This window comes from Orycteropus afer, unplaced genomic scaffold, assembly GCF_000298275.1.
Source record: "Orycteropus afer afer isolate SDZICR_OR568_19922 unplaced genomic scaffold, OryAfe1.0 scaffold00032, whole genome shotgun sequence".
In the NCBI taxonomy this organism is placed as follows: Eukaryota; Metazoa; Chordata; class Mammalia; order Tubulidentata; family Orycteropodidae; genus Orycteropus; species Orycteropus afer.
Genome location: NW_006921619.1, coordinates 7,732,795 through 7,754,935, shown reverse-complemented (window position 1 = coordinate 7,754,935; position 22,141 = coordinate 7,732,795). Strand labels below are relative to the sequence as shown.

Here is a 22,141-nt window from a genome sequence, read left to right as displayed (position 1 = left end):
GTCCATCCCTCCATACACTCCTGCCCCCTGAGCTGTCTCCCTGTGCATAAGCAGCCCTTCTTTCTCCCATGATTGTTCTCTCCAAGGAGTATATCTACTCAAGGTAAATGTTCAGTTCATATGCCTATCTTTTGTTTGGCTGGAAACCACAGGTGTGGGTTCAATTCCAGACCTGAAGGGTAGCTAGGGGCCATCATGGATGATATTCTTGATGTTATCCCATAATTCTTCTGGTTTTCAATCATTGGTGTTCAATGCATTGAATCTATTCTTTAGATGGTCTCTAAACTCAGGAATGTCAAAGGTGTGTGTGGGGGGACTTTAGTCTTTCCCTCATGGGTACCCTTGCACAGGCTCTCCCATTGTGTCCTGCTGTGGGCAGGGAGCCAGCCATTTTCCCTGTGTTGCTCATCTGTCCAAAGTATTCCCCTCGCCCTACTGCCCTTGCAGTTCCTCTCCATCCTAGTGCTGTCCATCTCAGGCCTCAGCAAGATTCACAAGCACTCTCTCTCAACACCATGGCCTCTCTATGCCCGCACCAAATTGCATAGCCTGTGAACTCCCATGGCCGGTCTGCACTCCCTTGAAAAATCAGTCTACAGTTTCCTCACAATAGCTCCCTTTCTGGGTTTCCTGTTTGGGGTATTGCCCAGCCTCTCTCCCCAGAATGGCTTTGATGAGCATTCCAGATGTTGGTGGGTAGGTTCACCCAGCTTCTGTGCTGTCTCTGTTTCTCCTCTCCCTCACTTTTTGACTCACACCAACTCTCCAACACCTCAGCTGCCATGCAGAATGCTAAGATCTCACTCTGTGCTTATTTTCATTCTTTGTTCAGTGAGTTAGTTGCTGGGAGAGTAAGGAGTGTCTCCTCACTTCACCATCTTGCTCTACCCTGAAAAGAGATGTTTTTATGTTCTCCTTCTGTAGTTTAGTGATCTGGAAATTGATGAGCCCTAATCGATGAGCTCAGTAGTTTGAAGCAGCACAACCTCCTTGGAAGGACCAGATTCCTGGGGTGGAGCATGGCTGATGCTGGGAGGGGAAGGCATTCCCAGTTCAGTAGATCTCCCAGGAGCACATTCAGGAGAGCCCTGGAGAAGTCTCCCAGAAAAAAAATCTCTGCCCAGACCAACTATCAAAGAGGGAACATTATTTTCCGTGTGGCTGCCAAACAACCAAGCAGGTGTTTACCTAAGAATGAGGAATGGGAGAAGAAGACCAGGCCCAGAAGCAATGCACACCAGCAGTTTATGCTCAAGACAGACTCAGAGAACATGTCTGACATGGCTGGAACTTAGATGTGACTTGGGGAGTGGGGATCTGTAAGGGGGAACTCCATCCTTTAGGTGATGGAGACCTAGAAAAGTGTTTTAAGCAAAACAATTTTGTTGTAAGCAAAACTAAAAATTTGGTTTCAAAATAGGACCCAGGCAGCAGTCTGGAGAAGGGACTGGAGAATATCTAACCTGCCAATCAGAGGACCTGCAGTGTCTGTGAGTGGCAAGGAGGCTGGATTCAGGGTAGTGGTAGTTTGCAAAAGGGAGAGCTACACCTGGAAAAAGGGCGGCTATTAAGAACAAGCCACCAAACAATCTTGGTTGAGTAAAAATGGCCACAGGAGATACCTACAGGATCTCCCCAGTGAGTGGACAGAGGGTGAGGGATGAACGAGGGTACCACCATATGCATGCTCTGGGTAACTGGGTGAGAGAACGAGGCATTCCTGAGGCAGAAGCACTAGGCAAGGAAGACAGGTGAAGAAAGTCAGTGAATTCATTTTTGAGTAATGTCAAGTCTGAAGTGCCTGTGGGACACCTAGACTGAGACTGTGGCAATGACTGCTACTGGCTCCCAATCCATTCTCTTCTATAGTTACAGTTTACCAGTAGTTTCAGCCCATGGCTTTTGGAATAAAGACTGTTTTTCCTAGCCTCTACTGCTGTTGGATTTGGTCACATAGTTAAGTTTGGGACAATGAAAGTAAATGGAAGTGGTATGTGCGACTTCCAGGAAGTATCGTTGAATAGAGGGCATATGCCCTTCTTCCTTTTTATCCATCTTGCTAGCTGGAATGGAGATGTGATGGCTGGGACGGGAGCAACCATCTTGTACCATCTGACTATAAGCCGCATGTTGAAGATGGCAGAGCCACAAGATAAAGGAAATCTGGGAGCTTCCAGGAAGGTGCCTGGATTGCCAGCATTTACACTTTTATCTTGTCTAAGCCACTTATCATTTTATATTTGTCTTTCGTGGCCAAAATGAATTCAACCATTGCAAATGTCCAACAGGGCCTGGGGCTGGGGATAGATTTGGCAGTCATCAACACAAACAGAGGTATCCTGGATGAGGCCTATGCTCTTGGTTTCCTCTCTTTGGGGATGATAGGAAGACAGAAGCAGTTCTGTGTCCTCACATCTGCTGACAGGGAGGAGACAGACATCTCTTCACTTCCTCTACACTCTGCCAAGCTTAGCATGCTCCCTGGGCCAGGCTAGCTGTCCACATGGCCATATAGGGATGCAGGGCAAGTTCCTAGCAAAACAGGAGGCTAGAAGGATGACTTGAGAGCACTGCACTTTCAAAACAATATATTATAAATAGGGAAATTAAAAGTTAAACAACCACACAGACGTTACCCTGGAGCTGCCTCGGTAGAGACGGCAAAGCTGATCAAAGGCTTGGATTTGCTGTGGATCCAGAACAGGTTCTGAGGTTGCCTGAGAAATGAAAAGTGATAAGGTCACTAACTCCATGTAGCTGGGTCCATGGCAATCTCTGTTCTTGCCCCACACCATGGAGAGAAGCCCAACTTGGGAGTTTCCTTCATCCCTTTAAAGAAAACCACACTATCAGCAACCAGTGAGAGATCTTTTGCCAACCACTCGTTAGAAAGGACTATGTCCCTCTAAATTCCCACCTATACTGACCTCTCTATGGACTCTTTTTCCCAATGTGGTCTCTAAATCTTCACACTTACTGATTTTCTTTAGAGCTTCTTGACCCCATTGCTATGCAGAGCAATTTAGCTCCATCCAGCCTTCATTTTGATATCCATCATTAACTGTGGTCAGCAAAGGTCCCCTTCTTTGTAGTGAGGGAAGCATTACATATGACAAGTCATTTCTTTTCACTGTCATGCTACTAAGCTGGTAGCCACTTGTGGGGCAACAAGGTCAGTCTGCTGCCTTCTGGAAGAGGGAAAATCAGCACGCTTTTACAGCAGTCTCATTTTCTTCCACTTGTGATTGTGGTGTGTGGAGTATGTCAATACTATGGTTCTGCCCATGACCAAACTCATACCTAACAAAACATCATTGCTGTTGAATTGATTCTGACTCATAGTAACCCTGTAGGACAGAACAGAACTGCCAGATAAGGTTTCCAAGGCTATCATCTTCATGGAAGCAGACTGTCCATCTTCCTCCTACAGAGAGGCTGGTAGATTCGAACCACCAACTTTTTGGTAGTAGACAAGGCTTAACCACTGAGCCATCAAACCAAAAAAATCCAAACTCACTGCTGTCGAGTTGGATCCAACTCATAGTGAACCCTCCTTAGGTATGACTGTAGTGATCCCGAGGTGGTATTATAGAAGTAGAAATCTTTTTATAGAAATCTACAGAAGTAGATCACCCAGTCTTCCTTCCGAGGAGTGGCTGGTGGGTTTGAACCGCCAACCTTCTGGTTAGCAGTCAAATGCCTTAGGCACTATGCTACCAGAGCTCCCTAAGCCACCAGAGCTTCCTAAACTTAAAACCTAGAGAGAAGAAATGGGATCCTGGGGGAGGCAGTCATAGACTCTGGAGTCAGAGGTGAAGTGAATACTAGTTCTGACACTAAGTTATTATCTGACCTTACGCAAGTCACTTAACTTTTCTGAGCCTCAATTGCCCCACCTGTAACTGAGAGAGGGTAATGTTTCCCTTATGAGGTTACTGAAAATTAAATTAGATGAAATACATATTTAAAGTGCCTTTGACCTGCCTGGCACTGTCAGGGTTTAGTATATGCTAGCTTTTATCACTACAATTTAGGGTTGATTTCACCTGTGTTAAAGAGTTTATTTCAGAAGCGTTTTTATATTTATGCATAAGAATAGTAAAAAGATGTCTTCCTTTGCCCTATTACTACAAAGCATCTTGGTACAAACAAAGGATTACTGGACACAAACCCAAAATATCTGATGAAAAGAGCTTCAGGTTTGAAGGGTCTGGGTGCCGGCATGAGCACATGTCAACGTGGACTGAGCGAGGGTTATGGGATGCTAAAGGTAGTCTGAAGAGCCACAAGACAGTGACAAACACAAACGCCTGTGTGGCGAATGTGGCAGAAATTCAGGAACAATATATAGAGCAGGTGAGCAGAGGAGACCCAGGGTAAATGACACCAGTAACTATAAATGCACAGAGCATTTACTCTGTCCCCAGCCCTGTGTGCTCTTTAACATGGATTATCTCATTCAGCCCTTAAACCCACTCTATGAGAAAGGTACTGTCAGGGCCTTTTTTTCTCTCTCTCTCTAAGAAGGATATCAACTTTGAAATATATTATATGCAGAAACTTTAGGCTTTGCTTATTTTCCTCAAAATTTCCACCACCTGTAGAAGAAAAACAAACTTACCAAGTACTAACAGAGAATGGGAACCAGCATGCACTACATTTGAAATTACCTGTGCTACCGAGTGGGATATTACTTTACAATGCTATCTCCTAATGAGGTGGAGGGGATCTGTTCCGGGATCCAGAAAGCAGCCCTCAGTGATGGAAGCACACATCTCCTGGGCTTCTGGAACCCCACGGTGGAGCCCCAAGGACAATGCTGAGGCTAAGGTGCCTTGATTAGGTATGCTGCTTTCCACATTGAGTTCACATGCACCTTGCAATCCTTGGGTGTAATACGAAAGTTTATCAAGATAGGAATGTCCCTGCCACATGGTTGACTTTCAATCTTGCTGATCGGGGCTGCAGGCCTTACACCTATTTTCCACCAGGACTGTGTTGGTTTGTCCTACTGTGGTGGCTCGCATGTTGCTGTGAAGCTGGAAGCTGTGCCACTGGTATTTCAAACACCAGCAGGGTCACCCATGGTGGACAGGTCCCAATGGAGCTGTCAGACTAAGAAGACTAGAAAGAAAGGCCTGGCAATCTTCTCCCAAAAATTAACCAATGAAAACACAACAGAGTATCATCTGACGTAGGGCTAGAAGACAGGTTCTCTAGGTTGGAAAGCACTCAAGACACATGACATTGGACTTGAGCATACCCACAATCGTGAAGATGGCACAAGACTGAACATTTTGTTCTGCTGCACACGAAGTCATCATGAATTGAAGCCAACTCAATGGCAACTAACAACAGCACCAATTTTACTAAGTGAAAAGGGCTATGCAGGTCAAGGCAGAGAGGCTAGCACACTTGCCCACTATGAATAAATAATTCAGAACTAGATGAGGCTCTTAACCCTGGCCTCTACCTTCTAAGCTCTAGTCCTCCCCTGCTGGGAGAAAACCTGGAGCAACACACACACACACACACAACAAACACACACACACACACAGGATTTCACACATGACAGGCCCAGGTGAGTGTGCAGGTGGTGCTGGGCTCTGCAAGTGCCATGATGTCATTTCTCCTCTAGGTCCAAACCCCTTGGAGATGCCAAGAGAAGGGCTATATTTTCTAGCAATGACATCCTTTAGAAACAGGAAAACATAGTTGTTCCATGGCTGTGAAATAACCGAAGGTCTCAGGCTCTTTCTTCTAATACAAGCCATGGCTCTGGGCAATCACAGGCTTCCCTCAGGAGCCTCTGCTGAAGCTAAGTCCCTGTAGGATGGAAAAGCCCTATTCTCGGCCATGGTGAATCAGGCCTTGGTGGTAAAGTGAATACAAATCATCTGAGGGAAAACAAGAGAGCTGTATCTGTAGAAGTACTTAGGATCTAGTAGATGCCCACCTGCCTATTTTAAAAAGGCTTTCAGGGAATGACTAATAGAGCATTCAGGTGAGGAGTTCTGCACTTTTCTTCCCAGTTCTAAAGGCCCAAGACATGGGGGTGGGGTGAAGTGAGGGAGAGGGGCATGGCCCTGGAAAGCCAGCTTGTTCACAGAAGGCACATTTAACTGGTTTATACCCTGCCTATGCACACTTTGATGTGTTTAATTGGCTCTTGTCCTGTCACCTCCATGCCTCACTAATAGGGGTTCAGGTCTATAGTTCAATAAGCATTTCTTGAGACATTTCTTGTATCAGGCACTGGCCTACAAGGAAGTAAGAGCAGCTTAACATGCATATTCCAGGGTACAGATTTCGCCTTCTCTAATGCTGATGAGCAAAACTCAGTTTCCCAGGCAGTCCTTGCTTGAAATGTGCTCTCACATTATCTACATAAACCATCAAAACCTCCCTGAAATTACATTTTTGGGTCCCAATTATACTCTTACACATAGTGAGACATGGCTGTGTCATCTCTGGTTCTCCTTCTAGAATGCCTTCTCTGACCCCCAATCCTGTCAGCAGATTAGGTTCTCTTTTCCGTGCTTCCACATGACCTGTGTGTATCATATCGTTGTACTCACCATGGGATCATTATCTGTTCATCTGCTTGTTTCCCCCATTAGACTGTGAACTCCTTGAACGTCAGAACTAAATCTTATCCATCCTTCTTTCCCAGTGCTCTGCCCACAGCAAACTGGCTGAATGATCCCAAGTCCGCATTTATGCTGACTGTCCATTTTACATCTAATGGCAGGCCCGACTCTCCTGGGCCTGGTGTGAAATCATTGGCATTTCTCTATTTCCAAGAAATTGGACTTTATAAAGACTTGGTGATTTCTGTCATATTCTCCCTGTATTTCAGTGAAGATAACTATTTCCTTTTATTAAATCCACTTCTGAGGAGAGGCTTATTTTTAAAGTGTCAGAAAAAGTAAGTACCAGCCCCCTTTAAGGAGGCAGTAAAATTTACTGACAGTGCAGACTGTTGTAAGTTCTTATCAAGTTGATTCTGACGCATAGAGACCCCATGCATGCAGGGTGGGACTGCTCCACAGGGTTTCTGAGGCTGTGACCTTTCAGAAGCAGATTTCCAGGCGTGTCTCCTGTGGCACCTCTGGGTGGGTTCGAATTGCCAGCCTTTTACTTAAATGTTTGTGCCACCCAGGGAGAGCCTCTTTTTGTTGTCATCTCAGTGCTTCCTAGTGGCCTAAGCCTGCTGGACAGGGACCAGGCTGCTTTCCCCAGGCTGTGGTGTGGCAGGAGGAGCTGGCACTGCAGTCTATCAGCCTAAGTCAAACCCTGGCTTCACCAGTTACTAACAGTACAATCTTAGGCAAGCTGCCTATTTCTCTGAGCTGTGCTTCTTCTTTTATAATGTGGGGGAATTAATAATAGCTACACCACATAAAGTGGCAGAGAAGATTAAACAGGTAATGCATGTAAAGTACCCAGCGAATACCCAGGACACTGAATGTTCTCATTAAGTGCTATTAGTTGATCCTACCTGATACACTGATCAGATATACCTAGTCCACTATGGCTGCAGAAACAGAAAGAAAGGAGCGTGGAAGCACAGTGAACGAAGACTGTCAAAACCTGCTCACGAAAGAGATTTGAGAGGTTGGTTGCAATAGAGGAAGAAGGAGGAGAGGAGAGGGAGAGGTTCCTGCAAACGAGAGCTCCTGAGGACAGGGGCTTCTGTGCTTCTTGCTCACCAGCACCCAGCACTGGGCCCGGCACAGAGCAGCTGCTGAGTAATGACTGCTGACCAAATGAGCAGAGGAATGGGAAGTGTGGGCAAGCAGACTTCCTACCTCTGACTTATTCCCTGGAGTTTCCAGAAACTTCTACAGTGCAGTAAAAAGAACACAAGGTGGGGCTTCTGACTGACATGGGCCCAATTGGGATTCTGTCAACCACTAGCCGAGTGACTCTGGGCACATGATGTAGCTTCTCTCGGTCTCAGTGTCTTTATCTGTAAAACCCTACTTTGCAGAGCAGTTTTGAGTGAGGATTAGAGATAATGTATGGGACTTAGCTATGGGTCAGATCAACTTGATGTCAACAAGTTTGGTTGCTTTTTTTTTTTTTTTTTTTGGTTTATGGGGCCTGGCACTTATCTATTGATCCATAAATGACAGCTATTATTGTGACTGTGTTATTTAGACTTCCAGGTAGAAGAGCTCAGTAGAAAGAACAATGGGCTGAAAATCAGGAAACGTGAGCGCTAATCCTGTCACCAGCTCCCTGAATCACCTGAGCAGCTCACACTGCCCCTCTGGGTCTTTGCTCCAATTTGTCAAGGGAAAGCCCCCTTCTAGTACACTTGACCATGCACGGAAAGTCAGGGTACCACGAAATAATGGGCATGTAGGGCGTAAGAGTTTCAAGTAAGTTAGTAATGATGTTTACTGAAGCCCATCAAAGCTTTTACTACATAATCACAAGCAAACTAGGGCAGCCAACTAGAGGCACTGTTGCAAGGACTCCTAACAGCCCTGAAGAGAAATAACAGATTCAGCCCACAGATGCTGTGCAGAGAAACTGATTTGCCAAATCAATGTCATGAACAAGATGAAGTGAGGCAAAAAAAAATTTAAACACAACTGCTGTCTGGCAAATCCATAAAAATAAAGCACCTTCCCCCATATTCCCAAACCTTCTAACCCCCAAGCACAGAACTGATGAGGAGCAATTTTCTAATTGGGGGAGAAGGAAAAACACATTTGATGCTATCTGCTGGAGCAAATGTCTTTCTTACCCGTAATGAAGTCCAGTAATAAGGGCTGAAAATGCAACTGTAGCTGAGCATTAGAGAAAGAAACACTGTCAGCCCTGGGAATGACCTTGTAACACTCGGCATTAAAGTAAATCTGGCGGAAAATGAGGTTCTAATGATCTACAAGTGCCCCAAGGAGAGGCCAGTGGGCAGCACGGGCAACACGGTGAGCCTGCGCATTTCAAAGTTCAGTGACTAGCAGACCGGCAGGCAAGCGCTGTGATTACACCCACTGGAAGGCAGAAAACAAACTGGGCTTTCAGGATCTATGGGCTTTTAACCAAGCTGCAATACAGGAAAACAGCCACGATCCACTGCCACCCTGAAGGAAGGGTCATAATAACAGGAGCTTTGCCTCTTCATTTCTCAGTTATTCCCTGCAATAAATTATATCCTGAAATTAAGTCTTAATACTTCCTTTCCTAATCACCTTTCTGTACACTGACACTTAGGAGAAGGTCAAATCTAGTTTGTGTGACACACAGGACACTTAGTATAATTCTGTCATATGATTATTTGTCTTTTCTACTTCTAGGAGCCTTCTTGGAACTTCTGTGATTTGCTGGTGGGATGGGGGCATGGAGTGAGAGCCCCAGTCCCCAGTTTTCGCCCTGCCTGCCCTTAGCCTCACTTTCTAATCTTTCTCCATATATCTGTTGTGGACCTCAGTCAGACTTTTGCTACCACCTAAGTTGTTCAAATTAGAGGTTAATATTAAATGCCTCTGCCTAAAATCAAACCATGCCTTCAGACATAAAAACAAAGCTACACCTTCCTCTCTGCAAACAGAACACACCTTTACTAAGTTCCTACCCACAGAGTGGTTTGTTCTTAGACAGAACTGGACCTCTCACTCACCCTCACTTCCCAATGCCTCAACTCAATACTAACTCACTGCTGTTGAGTTGGATCCAACTCACAGTGACCCCCTCCTTGGGTTTCCGAGGCAGTATCACCATGGAAGCAGATTGCCAATAGGTCTCAGCTAATAAAGGACTAGGTAATGACATAACAAAATAAGGCAGGCAGGTTGCTAAGGTGATGGAAGGGGTGTGTGTATATGGGGAGAATCTGGCAGAACATCTCTTAAGGAGATTTCATTTATAGAGTAGCAATCATAAGTCAAGAATGACCAGCTTTAGGGGAAGAGAGTGCTTAAGGTTGGAGACAGAGGTCTGTGAAAAAGGCTGACTGAAAATATCCATAAAAAACAAGACCATCAATAAACCACAATTTGGAAGAGACACAGAATGACCTTTCCACAGCAGGAGGGGATATCCTAAGATGCGAAAAAAGGAGGAATAACAACAGCAGCAGCTGCTACTAACCTTCACTGAGCATGTGATACGAATGGCTAAGTGCACTGGACTAACTGAAAAGCTGACAGTTCAAACCCACCCAGAGGCACCTCAGGAGGAAGGTCTGGTGGATCTGCTTTGGAAAGATCACAGCCTTGAAAACCCGAAGGAATGTCCTACTTTGTACACAGGGGGTCGCCATGAGTCAGAACAGACTTGATAACGGACAACAACAACAATTATCATGTGCCAGCTTTTGTTATAAGCAATATATATGTATTATCTCATTTAATCATCACAAAACACAATAAGGTAGGTACTTTTATTCTCCCTATTATACAGTTGAAGAAACTGAGGTCCTGGGTTAAGTGGGGTGCCCAAAGACTCCCTGACTGGTGGTGGTCCAGCCAAGATCTGAACTTGGGCAGTCCATTTCCAGAGCTTTCTTTCACCTGCCATGATCTCTGGTATCAGTCTGGAAGATCCCTAACAGAAGGTCACTTTCAACAGACCCAAAAGATTGTGTTGGAAGCAGTCTAGGACTAGCCTGATGTCAATATGTCCATGTAATACTCTTGTAACAATGATACCCTCTGTTGTCCTTCTGGGGACCCTTCATGATTCTGCTTCCTTTAACATCAAAACCCATTTCATAAGGCCTATGAATATCAATGAGAGGCCTGGAAGAGAGAAAAGAGCTGATGAAAATGAACTAGATATTGCTGTCCTGTTAAAAAATACACTTGGAAGGCTGGGCCAACAAAGCCCAGTCAGAGCCTATATTCTATGTTAAGAACTGAGCTAATTCTGCAGTGAGAGACTCATACACATTGTGAAGACAGTTTTGTGTACACACTTGGTGCTCATGCATGCTTTCTGTCATCACAGAAAACACTCTGGACATGGCTCTGACACTTATTACTTGTGTGGCTATCCCTGATGTCAGTTATCTCAGCTTTAAAACAGAAAATATTTGCATGGTCCACCTTACAAGGCTCCAGAAGGAAAGGCTGGGAAATGGAAAAACACATGCTTCCTATCATCTATTAGTCTTTGGCCTTCTGCTAGCTACTACATAATGATGTAGAATTTATCATTTTTATTTCATACGTGAGGAAACTAAGGTTTAGACATGATAAAAAACAGTCTGTAAGAGGCAGGGAAACTCCTGATAGGTAACAGGCCTGACTTTAAAGCCCACTCTATACAACTTAAAAGCAATAAATAGGTCAGGCATTACAGCTTCCCATGGACAATCCGAGCTGCCCAGTCACCAGGAGGCTGATGCTGCATATCTCGGAGAACCCTCTCAGGATCCCTTGTGGGGCCATCATACGGTTAGCACTATATAAATGTGGTATCATCAAATTAAAGAATGCAAGTATTTTTTCTTGTTTGGTCTGTCCATTTTCTCCCTCACAGTAAGAAACATCCCCAAACAACACATCTGGCATCAATGTATTGTTATTGTCCATGCTTGGTTATGCCTTGCCTAACCTGCTTTGAAAGATAACAACCTGGGGGAATTCTGTGCTGACAGTAGCTGACGATCACATTATGCCTAAACAAATGGATTAGAAAAAAAAAGATCAGGCAACTGTGGAATGCAGTTTGAATTTTTCAATAACTAATGGAGCTGTGGTAGCATAGTGGCTAAGGCACTTAACTGCTAACCAGAAGGCTGGCAGTTCAAACCCACCAGCCACTCTTCGGAAGGAAGATGGGGCAATCTACTTCCATAGTGATACTGCCTCGGAAACCCAAGGAGTGGTTGCTATGAGTCAGGGCCGACTCGACGGCACATAACAACAACAACAACAATGTAGTTCCTTGGTCATATTTATTTAAATCTGTTTATTATCTTGACAGGGATTGTATTATCAGAAAGGATTGGCCATCTTAGTCTAACTGCCTCATGGAAACAGGGAGCTCAAACTCCCAAACAGATTGAAAAATAATTGGTTAATCAATACAGTCTGATATTGGCAAAAAAAGGAAAGAAAGAAATTGATCAATGAAATAGAATATAGAGCCCGGAAATAGGCCCAAGCAAATATAATCAATGGATCTTTGGTAATGAACAAAGGCAATTCAACAGAGAAAGAACAGTCCTTTTAACAAATGGTGCTGGAATAACTGGACATCCACATACAAAAAATGAATCTATACACAGACTTTACACCTTTTACAAAAATTAATCCAAAATGGATCACAGCCTTAAATGTTAAATGCAAGACTATACAAATTCTAGAAGATAACATAGGAGGAAATCTAGGTAATCTTGAGTTTGGCCATGATTTTCACATACTACACGGTGGTGCAGTCAGTTACCTGGTATGGCTTTCTAGCCATGGTCTCTTGACTCCCACTGGATTACTGGGTGGATCTATGAAAATGTAAGGTGCTTGTGGCTCAACAAGGGGATCAGGTAGCTTGTTAGTAATGTAAATAAGGTGCATGCACCCTTGTGGGGGTGGAACCAAGGAAATAAGGTATGGAACCCTAATGGGTTAAAATGAGCCCACCCAGAGGCAGAAAGGGAGGACTTCCCTGCTATCAAGAGGGAAGAGCCAGACGTGCAGTGGAGCATGTCCTTGGACCTGAAATCTCTGTGCTGGACCTTCTGGGCAGAGAGACAGGCAGAGAGTTGGCAGAGAGACACAGTAGTAGAACCAAGAGACACGACACAAAGTGGCGGGTTCACCAGCCCATGGAGTGAGAAAGCTGAGTGCCTTTGGGCAGGAGGTTTGCTGGTGGAGTGGGGTGCACCTAGGTACCTCTATTGGCAAAGCTAAAAGACCTATGTAACACTTACCTGCCACTTACTTGGCGGAGGCCAAGCTGAGAGGCCAAGGGCCAAAGAGAGGTGTGCCTGAGGGCATGACTAAGGGGAGGCTGTCCTGATCAAAGAACTGTATCCTGAGTGTTCTAGAACCTGGATTGTTATCTGTTCCTTCCCTAACAAACTCCATAATTGTGAGTACTGTCTGTGTGTTCTGTGTGGCCACTGCAACAGATTACTGAATCCAGCAGAGAAGTAGAGTGTCATGGAAGGGACGGTTGGTGTCAGAATTGGTAAAAGGGTAAAGGTATGTCTGACCTCACAGGGACAAGCCTTGGGCTGCTGATGGTGATTCTGTTTCCCCCTCGTGAGCCAGAGGAGGTCAGAAAATGCCGCCTCCATGCTCTTTTTGCGTACACCAAAAGAACTATCCGTAAAAGGAAAAAAAAAAAAAACGGATAAATTGGACTTCATTAAAATTAAAAACTTCTGCTCTGTGAAAGACACTGTTAAAAGAATGAGAAGACAAGTCACAGACTGGGAGAAAACATCTGCAAAATACAAATTTGGTAAAGGTTTTGTATCCAAGATATACAAAGATCTGTTAAAACTCAACCATAATAAAACAATCTAATTACAAAATGGGCAAAATATTTGAACAGAGACCTCACCAAAGAAAATATAGAGATGGTCAAGAAGCATATGAAAAGATGCTCAACATCATATGTCATTAGAGAACTGCAAATTAAAACGAGATACCAGTACATACCCATGAGAGATGCTGGGATATGAAAGACCATTATACACAGGGGGAAAAAAAAAAGCCCTCTTTAAATGTAAAACAGCAAAGATATCACTTTGAAGACTAAGGTACACCTGATCCAAGCCATGGTATTTTCAATAGCCTCAACTGCATGTGAGGGCTGGACAATGAGTAAGTAAAACCACAGAAGAATTGATGCATTTGTATTGTGGTGTTGGCCAAGAATACTGAATGTACCATGGACTGATAGAAGAACAAACAAATCTGTCTTGGAGGAAGTATAGCTGGAATGCTCCTTAGAAACGAAAATGGCCTGACTTCATCTCTCATGCTTTGGTCACGCTGTCAGAAAGGACCATTCCCTGGAGAAGGACACCATTCTGGTTAAAGTGGAGGGCTAGTGAAAACAAGGAAAGGCCCTCAACAAGATGGATTGACACAGTGGCTGCAATGATGGGCTCAACCATGGCAATGACTGTAAGGATGATGCAGGATTGGGCAATGTTTTGTTCTGTTGTACATAAGGTTGCTATGAGTTGAAACTGACTTGACGGCACTTAACAACAACAACATAAAAAGAAATGAAAAAATTAAGAGTTCTAGGAGATAGGAAATGGATGACAACTAGGCTGGGACCCTTAAACTCTTTCTTCCTTCAGGCACTACCTTAGGCAAAATTGGATTCTTGCTACACAGTATACTATGGTCATTCTGGGAGCTCTGGTAGTATAGTGCCTAAGGCATCTGACTGCTAACCAGAAAGCTGGTGGTTCAAATCCATCAGCCACTCCTCAGAAGGCAGAATGGGTAATCTACTTCCATAGAGATATTGCCTCAGAAACCCAAGGAGGGGTCATGATGAGTTGAATCAACTTGACAGCAGTGAGTTTGGGTTTTTTGGTTTATGGTCATTCCATTCCACTCTATCATTATTGCCGTCTTCTTCTTCTTTTTTTTTTTTTTAAATGGAGGAGGGAGTCAGGAAAGGAAGATTCCCCAAAATTGAGAAATATTTCATTTTGTGTGGAGTGGAATTATAAAGAAAGCTTCTGCATTGGGTGGCATTTTTCTATTTCTAGTCAGAAACTACACTCTTTGTCTTATCATTGGCTTAATGTTTGCCTTATTAAAAAAAAAATCAAACGAGGGAAAGCATTAATTTCATACATGTAATTAAGGTTTGCTACCCTTTGATTATCTAACTGATTATTGCCTACTTAAGGAAAAGTCAACAATTATCTTGATAGATGCTGCTGTGGAGTAGCAATTATGACAAAGCACTCCTCTGAGGGGCAGGGTCCTTAATGATTTTTCTATCAGAGCTGTGATTGCTGAAACATTTTCAATCCTAGAATTCCTGCTCATGTTAACTAGACAGACCTAAAAATGATTACCTGAGACTCAACACATGTTAATAATATTACTATAAACCAAAAGAAAAAGAGTACTGATGCATTTTAATTGTACTCTAGTTATTTTAGATAATTCAAAAATGGTTGCAGCAGTACATCAACAGGGAACTAGCAGAAATTCAAGCTGGATTCAGAAAAGGACGTGGAACTAGGGATATCATTGCTGATGTCAGATGGACCTTGGCTGGAAGCATAGAATACCAGAAAGATGTTTACCTGTGTTTTACTGACTATGCAAAGGCATTTGTGTGGATCATAACAAGTTACGGATAATGTTGTGAAGAATGGGAATGCCAGAATACTTAACTGTTCTCATGTGAAGCCTGTACACAGACTAAGAGGCAGTCATTTGACCAGAACAAGGAGATACTGCATGGTTTCAAATCAGGAAAGGAGTGTGTCAGGGTTGTATCCCTTCATCATACTTATTCGATCTGTATGCTGAGCAAATAACCTGAGAAGCAGGATCATATGAAGAAGAACGTGGCATCGGGATTGGAGACTCTTAAGAACCTGAGATATGCAGAGGGCTCAACCTTGCTTGCTGAAAGTGAAGATAACTTGAAGCACCTACTGATGAAGATCAAGGACTACAGCCTTCAGTATGGATTGTATCTGAATATAAGAAAACTACAATCCTCACAACTGGACCAATAAGCAACATAATGATAAGTGAGGAAAAGATGGAAGTAGTCAAGGATTTCATTTTACTTGGATTCACAACCAATACCCATGGAAGCATAAGTCAAGAAATCAAATGTCCTAATGCATTGGGCAAATGTGCTGCAAAAGACCTCTTTAAAGTATTAAAAAGCAAAGTTATCATTTTGAGGATTAAGATGCACCTGACCCAAGTCATGGTATTTTCAACAGTCTCATTCATATGCATGTGAAAACTAGGCAAGAATAAGGAAGAATGAATAATTAATGCATTTGAATTACAGTGTTGGTGAAGGTGAAGGATGTACATACCATGGACTCTCAGAAGAAAGAACAAAACTCTCTTGGAAAAAGTACAGCCAGAATGCTCCTTAGAGACAAGGATGGTGAGACTTCATCTCATTTACTTCAGACATGTCATTAGGAGGGACCAGTCCCTGGAGAAGGGCATCATGTTTGGTAAAGCAGAGGGTCAGTGAAAGAGAAGAAGACCCTCAACCAAACAGACTGACACAGTGGCTGCCATAATGGGCTCAAATATGGCAATGACTCTGAGGATGGCACAGAACCTGGTAGTGTTTTGTTCCATTGTACGTAAGGTTGCTTTGAGTTGGAACTGACTCAACAGCACCTGTGGTAGTTAAAGTTGTATGTCAACTTGGTTGGGCTTGGTTGAGGGGCTGGGCACCTGGTGGTAGTTATTCCCCATGATGAGACTAGCAATCAACTCCATGGTGAGATCTACTACAAGCATCTGAGTAGCTGCTTAGGGATGTGGTCTCCTTCCCGTATAGAAGCAGCAGCTTTGGGAACGGTCTCTAGCTTATGGCACACTTGAATCCTGCATGTAGCTGAGTCGTAGCCCAGCAGCCTGCCATGCTCTGCCGATCTTGGGACTTTCAATGGACTTGAATCAATGGCCTGCCATGTTGTTTGGTAACATCAGGACTGTGCCATTTTATTTGTTGACCTTGGGCTTGTTAGCTTCAGCAGCCAGTAGCTGAGTAAAGAGATGAATCTAGCTTCAGTGGGCTAGAAGCAAGAGGCAGAGCCGAAGCCCAAGGTCACGGCACTTTCACACAGCCCCTAGAGCCTGGCACTTTGAACTCAGACTTAAAGACTCCAAAATTGTAAGAGAATAAACTCCTGTTTGTTCAAGCCATCCCATTTGTTGTATATTCATGTGAGAGTGGCACTAAGTAACCAAAACAGCACCTACCAAGAACATTTTAGACAGGACTTTGCTGTCTGAAAAAGAGAGAAACTTACGACCATATCTCTCTGTAGGACTTTGTTGTTGGGAGGTCAAGGGCAGGAACTGAAGTGAGAAGATAAAAACTGAGTAAAAGTAGTATTTTAAGCTTTTGTTTATTGTAGGACAGGGCAGTTTCGTTCTTTCGCACACAGGGTCATTATGAGTTGGAACTGATTTGAAAGCACCTAACAACAACATCAACATGGTTTATTGTACTTAAAACCAAAACAAAACAAAAAATAAGAAACGTTTACATAGTGCCCTAATGAGGCAACTGTACTAGACTAGCCCTCATGTCTTAAGTAAATAAAAAATTGGACAAAATACATGGTAGCAGTTGTTTCCGAACTCTGAACAAAGAACAGGACTATGATCTTGTACAGAAGGGAAACACACAAGCTCCATGCTTTGCTCTAGAATCTTTCCTAGAGGTATTTTCTGGACTGTGGCATAGAGAGGGAAAGACCAACAGTCCTGCTGAGCTAAGAGGTTAGAGACAGATGTTTGGGACTGGGCAGTTGCTAGAATTTGCAGGGCAGGATAATGAAGAGGAGGAACATGAGTAGAGAAGGAGCTCTAGAAATATCTATATAGGAGCCCTTTAAATTTTTGGCCTAATAATCAGCTGTGCACATGCAGGGCAAAACTATAGAGGCTGGTAGAGAAAAGCTGCTAAGGGGCTGTGAGCGAACTGGAATGCTGGAAATTGCAAAATGTTGGGAGTCATGGGAATACTAACCTGGTAGAGTGGAAATATCTTGGTAAATACCTTAACCATTCAATAAAACTCCCCAAAATGCCATGTCTTAGGACTAGGAATATACTAGATCTGCCCTAATGAAGCTTAAAAATAAGCCTGAAAAATATGTAGATGATTTAACAGTAAATTAACAGCCTTCTAGAACCAAACTCTAAAGTCTCCAAAGGAAGCAAACAAAATCCAAATTCTAACCAAAACAGCACCCATAATGTCAAGCACATAACCAAAACTTTCTAGATATGTAACCACAAACAGGAAAATAACAGGAAAAACAAACTGAGAGATAACAGAGATGTTGGAGCTAGCAAAAAAGGGCTTTAAAAAATCTATTTTATAAATATGCTTAAGGATTTAAAGGAAAGGATGGACATACCAAATGAACAGATGAAGGAGCTCCAGTAAAGAAATGGAAACTATAAGAAAGAATTAAAATGATAGGTGGGTGGTAAATACACCTAGAGCACCGCAAAGTTTCTATATTTTATGTGAAGTAGTAAAAACATGAACTCTAAGTAGACTGTAATAAGGCAAATAGGTATTTTGTAATCTCAAGAGCTAGTATTTTTTTTTTAAAAGCAAAGAGATATAGTTATAAAAACAGATGCTAAAAAATATTTGATTACCCCTAAAAGAAGTCAGGAAGGAAGGAACAAAAGATTAAAATACAGAGAAGTAATATTTAAAAAAATAGCAAAATGGCAGACCTAAATCCAATCATTAAATTTAAATGGATAGGATAATCCAATTAAAAGGCAAGACTATAAAATTGGATTAAAAGAGCGAGATAAAAGTATAAAATATTTTTAGGAGATGGACTTTAAATACAAACATCCTACTTTGGTGACAAGCGACTGGGGTCTTAAAAGCTTGCAAGCAGCCGTCTAGATGGAATGATGGGTCTCTCCTCATCCACAGCACAGAAGAATGAAGAAAACCCCAGCCACATGGAAACAATTAGTCCAAGGGACTAGCAGACCACACGATCCTTAGCCTATATGACCATGAGACCAGAAGAACTAGATGGAGCCTGGCTACCACTGTCAATCACTTGGAGGGGGATCAGCACAGAAGATTCTGGACAGAGTGGGAGAACAATATGGAACAAAACTCAAACTCATAAAAAAAGACCAGGTTTGCTAGTCTGATAGAGCCTGGTGAGACCTGAGACTATGGCCCCTAGGTACCCTTCATGTCTAGAACTGAACTCACTCCTGTGGCTTCCAGCTGAACAACCAGACAGGCATATTGTGGAAGGCTGAAGGGGCCCCTCACTGAAAATTGTAGAACTTTCACAGGCTAGCAGGCATGATTAAAGTGGACATTAATCATAATGACTATTTTCCCCTCCCTTTTGTTTCTTTTAAGTAGATAGAATAGCCAACTTTCTTTCAGATGTTGAGTTCTTTGATTTGCTATTTTCAATGATGTATTCTTCTAAGCAAAATCTTCCCTCACAACTGTTTTCGGCTGAGAACTACAGCCTATGAAGCAAGACAACCCTGGGTAGAGGAATGCTGAGTCTGGAGTAACCAGGGAAGAGAAGAACAAAGCCATTCCTGGCCGTGCAAGGGATCTTCAACCCCACTTCCCATTGCCCTATATAATCATGTTTATCCCTTTGCAGGGGAGACAGATATTTTAGAGAAGTGATTCTCACTGTCTCCTTGGGTATCAATACTCAATAAACCTTTTGCATTCCCTCTTCAACCTGTTGTGATCACTGGCCCTTTGTGACAGGGGGTAAAGACCTTGTTTTCCTATAATATGTGATGAACATTTACACCAGGTAAATACATTCCCTGGAACAATCAATTGTGGAAGAACAGAAGGACAGTGTTTGCACAAGGAGATAGCTTGGTGGGGGTTGGCAGGAGTGCATGGGAGGGAAGGACACAGGGAAGAGGAAACTATGGGGAGGAAGTGGGAAGAGAGCGGTTACATTGTGAGGAATTGCAGTTAATGTTATGAAACAATGTGTATGAACTGCTGCACAGAAAATGAATTTGCTCTGTAAACTTTCACCTAAATCACAATAAAAATTAAAAATAAATAAATAAATACTAAGACAAAAATACTCTGAAAGCTAAAAGGTGGAAAAAAGGGACATAATGAAAATACTAATCATAAAGCTTAAATGGCTATATGAATATCCAATACTCTTTCATACAAAGAGTATTACTAGGGATTAAGAGGGACATTTCATAACAATACAATAATTAATACATGGGGAAGATACAACAATAACAAATGTCCAAGTGGACCCCAGAACAATACAGGGGTTAGGGGTGTTGACTCCTTGCATAGTAGAAAATCTGCATATAACTTGACTCCCCAAAAACTTAACTACTAATAGCCTATTGTTGACTGGAAGTCTTACCAATAACATAAAAAGTCAATTAGCACAGTTCTCGCCAAAAAGTAATTAGACTTCCACATGAACACACTCACAAATATATGCAACAGTAAGTTTATTAACCATTATGTATGGCATGATTTTGTTGTTGTTGTTGTTAGGTGCTGTCAAGTTGCCTCTGATTCCTAGTGACCCTGTGTACAACAGAACAAAACACTGCCCAGTCCTGTGTCATCCTCACAATTCTTGCTATACTTAAGCCCACTGTTGCAGCCTCTGTGTCAATCCATCTCATTGAGGGTCTTCCCCTTTTTTGCTAACCCTCTATTTTGCTAAGCATGATATCCTTCTCCAGGGAATGGTCCCTTCTGACAACATGACCAAAGTAAGTGAGACAAAGTCTGGCCATTCTCATTTCCAAGGAGCATTCTGGCTGCACTTCTTCCAGGACAGATTTGTTAGTTCTTCTTGTAGTCCGTGGTACTTTCAGTATTCTTCACCAGCACCACAACTCAAAAGCATCAACTGTTCTTCAGTCTTCCTAATTCACTGTCCAGTTTTCACATGTATATGAGGTGATTGAAAATACCATGGCTTGGGTCAGGTGCATGTTAGACTTCAAAGTGGCATCTTTGCTTTTCAACAGTTAAAGAGGTCTTTTGCAGGAGATCTCCCAGTGTGATATGATGTCTGATTTCTTGACTGCTGCTTCCATGGGTTTTGATTGTGGATCCAAGTAACATGAAATCTTTGAAAACTTCACTCTTTTCTCCATTGATCTTGATGCTGCTTATTGGTCCGGTTATGCAGATTTTCGTTTTCTTTGTTGCAGATTGTAATCTTTGATCTTCATCAGTAAGTGCTTCAAGACCTCTTCACTTTCAGCAAGCAAGGTTGTGTTATCTGCATATCGCAGGTTGTTGATGAGTCTTCCTCCAATCCTGATGTCACATTCTTCTTCATATAGTCCAGCCTCCCAGTTTATGTGCTCAGCATACAGACTGACTAAGTGTGGTGGAAGGATACAATCCTGATGAACACTCCCTGATTTTAAAACATCCAGTATCCCCTTGTTCTGTTTGATTGACAGCTTCCTGGTCCATGTATAGTGTGGTAGTTAAATTTTATATCAACTTGGCTGAGCCTGGTTGAGTGGCTGGGCAGCTGGTGGTAGTTATTCCCCATTATGACACTGGCAATCAACTCCATGGTGGGATCTACCACAAGAAACTGAGTAGCTGTCTTTGGCATGTGGTTTGCTTCCTGTACATAAGGAGAAGCCTTGGGGTTAGTCTATAGCCTATGGCACATTTACACCCTGCATGTAGCTGTGTCGTTGTTCAGCAGCCTGCCATGCTCTGTCGACCTTGGGACTTACAATGGACTTAAATTAATGGCCTGCCATGTGGTTTGGCAACATTGGGACTGTGCCTTTTTACTTGTCAACCTTGGGCTTGTCAGCCTCAACAGCCAGCAGCTGTCTGAGTGAAGAAACGCCTCTAGCTCCAGTGGGCTGGGAGCAGGAGGCAGAGCTGGACCCCAAGGTTGAGGGGCTTTCACCCAGCCCCTAGAGCCTGGCACTTTAAACTTGGACTTAAAGCCTCCAAACTGTAAGATAATACACTCCAGTTTGTTAAGGCCATCCCATCTGTGGTATATTCCTGTCAGAGTGGCACTAAGTAACCAGAACATATAGGTTCCTCATGAGCATGGTTAAGTGTTCTGGAATTACCATTTTTCTCAATGTTATCTATAATTTGTTATGATTCACACAGTTGGATGCTTTTGTATAGTCAATAAAGCCCCTCTGGTATTCTGTGCTTTCCACCAAGATCCACCTGACATCAGCAACGATACCACTTATTCCGTGTTCTCTTCTAAATCGAGCTTGCATTTCTGAAAGTTCCCTGTCAATATACTGCTGCAACCGTTTTTGAATTATCGTCAGCAAAAATAAAAATTATACTTGTGTGTGATACTAATGATATTAATGATATTTTCCACATTCTGTGGGATCATCTTTCTTTGGAGTGGGCACAAATATCAATCTCTTCCAGTCAGTTGGCCAGGTGGCTGTTT

The 22,141-nt window shown here is 42.9% G+C and overlaps 1 protein-coding gene across 1 annotated transcript in view; it reads right to left on the bottom strand.

The window, feature by feature from the left end:
* VPS8 (VPS8 subunit of CORVET complex) overlaps positions 1 to 22,141 on the bottom strand; it is a 439,537-nt gene that overhangs the window by 4,604 nt on the left and 412,792 nt on the right. Inside the window, exon 44 of the mRNA XM_007936030.1 lies at positions 2,640 to 2,720. Within this exon, the coding sequence (XP_007934221.1) occupies positions 2,640 to 2,720 (81 nt within the window). The remainder of the gene's footprint in view (positions 1 to 2,639; positions 2,721 to 22,141) is intronic.